This window comes from Lathyrus oleraceus, chromosome 3 (assembly GCF_024323335.1).
Source record: "Lathyrus oleraceus cultivar Zhongwan6 chromosome 3, CAAS_Psat_ZW6_1.0, whole genome shotgun sequence".
Classification (NCBI taxonomy): Eukaryota; Viridiplantae; Streptophyta; class Magnoliopsida; order Fabales; family Fabaceae; genus Lathyrus; species Lathyrus oleraceus.
This window is the reverse complement of record NC_066581.1, coordinates 160439566-160444313: the sequence shown is the minus strand read 5'-3', so window position 1 is coordinate 160444313 and position 4748 is coordinate 160439566. Positions and strand designations below refer to the sequence as shown.

General features: G+C 34.0%; 1 protein-coding gene across 1 annotated transcript; it reads right to left on the bottom strand.

Annotated features, from left to right (window-relative positions):
* Positions 1–2977: 2977 nt before the first annotated feature.
* Positions 2978–4420, bottom strand: LOC127130203 (uncharacterized). The gene has a single exon (XM_051059258.1). The coding sequence runs from the start codon at positions 4418–4420 to the stop codon at positions 2978–2980; it is 1443 nt and encodes a 480-aa protein (XP_050915215.1).
* Between the last annotated feature and the right edge of the window lie 328 nt (positions 4421–4748).

The following is a 4748-nucleotide window of genomic DNA, read 5'->3' as shown; positions in this document are numbered from 1 at the left end:
ACTTGTTAGATAATAACTCGAGAGGTCAAGATATACTCCTTTCACGCCTTAAGGCATATTAAAATAGCTTACAATTAGATGAAATTCTACCGAAGACGCTCGAATAATAAAAACTAGGTATTATGTTATGTTTTTAATTGGTTTATTTTTATTTTCCGAAGGTAGTGGTTCTAGTATGCATGTTATGTATTTACCTTTATTAAGACATGTAGATAAAATAAGAAGTTACAGTTGGGGGTCCACTTGTTTGGCTTATCTTTATAGCTCTTTGTATAAAAATGCACACAAAGACACATCTGCATTTTTTGGATGTGTTGTTTCGCTCCAAGCATGGGATTCATCCAGACTACCGTCCCTAGCGCCCGTCAACCACAACCCATTCACATTCCCGTACGCACAAAAGTGAATTCTTAATAATGGACTATATTTACTTACTTTACCGATTATTATCTCTAAATAATATATTTACTTTTATGGTGTAGATGGTCGACACGTGGTATGAGTTACAACAGATGTCCTAGACATTATATTACCTAGTATTGTAATCTCTTGGATCACCTTCGACCAACAGATGTATTGCCATTAACCTAATTAATTCGTAATAATTTATTAATTTCTTCTAACAAATTTATAATCTAATATATGTTCACATTTTAGTTCATCTGACGCCATATCTATACTTGGACCATGACCATGAAATCAACGAACAAGACGCAGCCATTTGGACTGCATGCACACCGATCATAAGATGCACCATAGTGATCATGTTAAATTGTAGTTTGGTATGCTTCAACACATCTTAGATCCCCCGATAAACCTCGGAGAATGGCATCTCAAAAAAGTTAACGACCAATGGAACTTTAACCCTAGCAAAACTTTGCTAGATCTGAGTGTCAAAAATGGAAGCACTGACATGACCATGTCTTAACTGACGTTGTGATGCCAACAGAAGAAAAACCAACTCATAATTATATGGCTTGGTACATATCAGTTGGATTTGAGTTTCTCGCTGAGGATATTTACCTATACTATCCACACCAGGTAACTTGCTCACAAGAAGGTTCAACATCTAACCCCTAACAACATTGTCAGGCCGATTACTCACAACCCCATATCCATCAAAATTTTCGGCCCACAAACACACAAACCTATGACCCTTACATGCCAAACACCCAACCGCAATACCATGAGCATACCTCGTACCACCACCAACAAGTACATCATCATCAAGACACCCAACATCACTATGCATCCAACACATCACCCTACCATAGTCGTCTTAGGCAAAATAGTCAGTGATCATTTAACACCAACTGTCCCTCTTACTACTCTAGCCAAGAAGCCCAAACATCACAAAACCAAAACATACAACAACCATATGGCTACCAAACACCACAACAATCATTTCAACATTTCCTCGACGCATCATTCACATCAATGTCGCCCTTCAATCGTCTTGGTCTCCCTCCAATGACTAAAACACAACCCAACTACTCTAACATGGGTCACAAACTCAGTTATGATAGAAGCGCTTCATTGCATACACAGGACTACGCGGATTTGTCTGAATATCTTAGGCAATCTTCCACAGGTGGTGGTGATGTTCCTAGGCCCTCAAATACTCAAACACCCAGGGTGAATCAACAACGTGGTTTAGGGCCACACGTTCGGGTAGGTAAGGGATGTGGGATCGGGGGTCGTTTAGGTCATCTCGGTCAACGACATTAGTCTTTTTGGTTAACGTATGTAAATGCATATTAATATCAATATCAATTGGTCCGATTTCGACTTTTATCTAAAATGTACATTGTTTTTCAAAAAAATTACGAAACACACATAGGTGTCAGACCAATTGGTGCCTCCTTTATAACTTAAGACACAAACGCCAATTGGATTGACAACACTAAGTGCATTAGTCAATCCAATTGGCGTCACCTCTCTAATTCAAAGAGCAGATGTCAATTCATCTGGCGCCACCTCTTCAAAGTGAGGTACTTTGGAAAATATTCTGAAAAATGAATTATTTTGGAATTTTTTTAAAAAAATTAGGTTATTTGTTCATCGAATTTCTTTTGTGAAGTATTCTAATATATTAAAAATTTAAAAATTGATTACCGAAATTCTTTTGTCAAATATTCCGATAATTAATGGAGGGGTCAAAATATTTAATTTAAAAATAAATAAATAAATAAATCTAATTAATAAATAAAAGAATACAAAAATATATTTTAATAAATATTAGGGTATATGAATAATAGCAAATTATAAAGTAAAATTTTCTCATAAGACCGAATCCGAAAATCGGTGTGAACAACCTGATTCACCCTTAAAACCAATTAATAGGTGAATTTGTGTGAATGAGTCGGTTGTATTTGTTTTAGTAAAGAAAAATTCAAAGTTGAAAAACTTTCAGAATTTAAAAAATCTATCTCTCATCTATTAACTTACCTCAAACTTTCAAGTAGACTAATTATTTTTATTTAATTTTGTTAATACTATTGAATTTACTACTTTTATTTACATTATTATTATGCACTTTTTAATGTTAAGGCTTAGGCTAATCCTAATAAGTAATAACTAAAGTTTCATGCCAATTTAATATGTTAAAAAAACATTCTGAAGATGAATTTACCCCGTAGAAAGATTACCATAAAAGTTAAAAAGGACATTGTGTAAATTCAACGATGAAGCGCCATTGTTTTTCAAAAACTAATATGAAGTTGATATGAAAAACATGTGAGATCGGTAACACCAAGATTTGTCACGTTATGTTTTCATGGCAGGATATATATAATTAACAATATAATCACTAAATCTTTTTGTTCTCTATTACATCATATTCCACATGATAAAGATAATAAAGACTATCAACAGGTTAAAAGTGCCACAATTTTTAACAGACAACCAATTCGCATCAAACCGGTGACTTGCAGATGTCAAGGAAACCAAAAAACAAAAAACATCTTATATTTAGGAATCAAAACTTCAGCAACTTCAACAACTTATCTTTTTCTAATGATGAACTTGATGAAATAATAGCATCAACATTCACTTTATCACAACATCTCAAATAGATCTCTTTCAAATGTCTGCATTTTTCAATCACACGCATCACCCCTTTTTCAGTAACATATTTACAACCTATTAGTAATAGTCGCAAAAGTCTACGACAACTCTTTGAAATCTCATAGAGTGTTTTATCATTAATACTTGTGCCAGACAAGTCCAACACTTCTAGCTGGGGAGCTACAAAGTTCATTTTAATTCGTTTCACATTTTCACACTTGGTCAAGTGCAAACGTGTAACCTTACTGCATCTAGTTAGAACTTGACAAATACTTTTTCCAGATATGTAATAGCAATAACTCAAATCAAGAAGCTGCAAATTGGGGAAAATTGAAGCAAACAATATGATGATCTCGTCGTTTATAAATGAATTGGCAGAAAAATGTAGAGACTTTAATTGAAGGTTGATATCAAAATCTTTAAAAGTATATGCATTTTCTACACTCTCACTATCAATAGATACGCATTCTATTGTGATCTCAGCGAGTGAATGACAGTTTTTAATGAGTGCAAACAAAGCTGATTCTGTGAGGTTGGGACATTCACTCAGGTTTATAGATACCATATCAGGAAGAAGCAAAGAGAACTGGGAAACATGATGATTATTTAGAAAATCAACACGTTGAAGACCCAAATGTTGTATCCCGTGACACTTGGATAATAAATCATAAATTCCATGGTAACTATAACCCGTAGATTCTTCAAGAACAAACTTCTTCAAAGGAAGACCCTCTCTTGCAATAGAGTAAAGCAAATCATCCGATATTTGCGAATCTGAGAACATAAGAGAATTCAAACCCTTCAAACTCAGCAAGGAATCAATGTAACGTGAAGTAATATACTTTGCATCAGTCAGGTCAATCATGGACATACATAAAGATTTCAATGTTGGTCTGTCACGGAGAGCCAGGGCAATGTCTGCATCTAGATCACGTGAGAAGAACCAGAGGTGAAGGGAATTAAGGTTGGAGAATCTACTGAAGAAACGAGGGAGTAAACGAATTCGATGATAATTAATTGTGGTAGAGAATATGATACGGTTGGTGATGGAGAGGAATTGTTTTGAGACTAGAGATAGGGATTTAAAGTGGAGTTTATTTATGGCTTCAGTGTCGATAAAGATCGGGCTGATGATGAATGTGGTGACATCGACAGGGTTGACGGGCTTGATGATGAATGAGAAGACATGCTCCCAGCATTCATCAGGTAAGTAAAAATCAAAATCAGGTTGTGCAATTATAATTGAATTTGTAGAAGAAAGAGATTGTTGTTGTGAAAATTTGATACAAGTTCTGTTCTTCTTCTTCTTCATAGATTTGAGACAAGTTCTCTTGTTCTTCATCTTCATCTTCATGTTCATGATGTTGAGGAAGAAGTGTGATTTGTGAAAACATAACTTGTTACTTTTCATATTCACGTTTTCACGTTGATGAAGGAGAATAATGGAATATTGGTGCAGTGGAGTCACTTATTTAAAGCATAAGGATTAGGTTAAATGCGAAACAGAATAAACTAATATTCCGTTAATTATCATTCAACCTAATCTTTTAAATCACATATTAATTACTAATTTAAAAATGTTAATTAATTATCATATAAGTTTAAATATTTTATCTTTATCTTTTCAATAAATTACCAATTTTTTCTCCTAAAAGTCTAAAACATAAACGGATTTCCAAAAA

Excerpts from the sequence above, each read along its gene's own strand:
- LOC127130203 (XM_051059258.1), bottom strand. The coding sequence starts at position 4,420 with ATGAAGATGAAGATGAAGAACAAGAGAACTTGTCTCAAATCTATGAAG.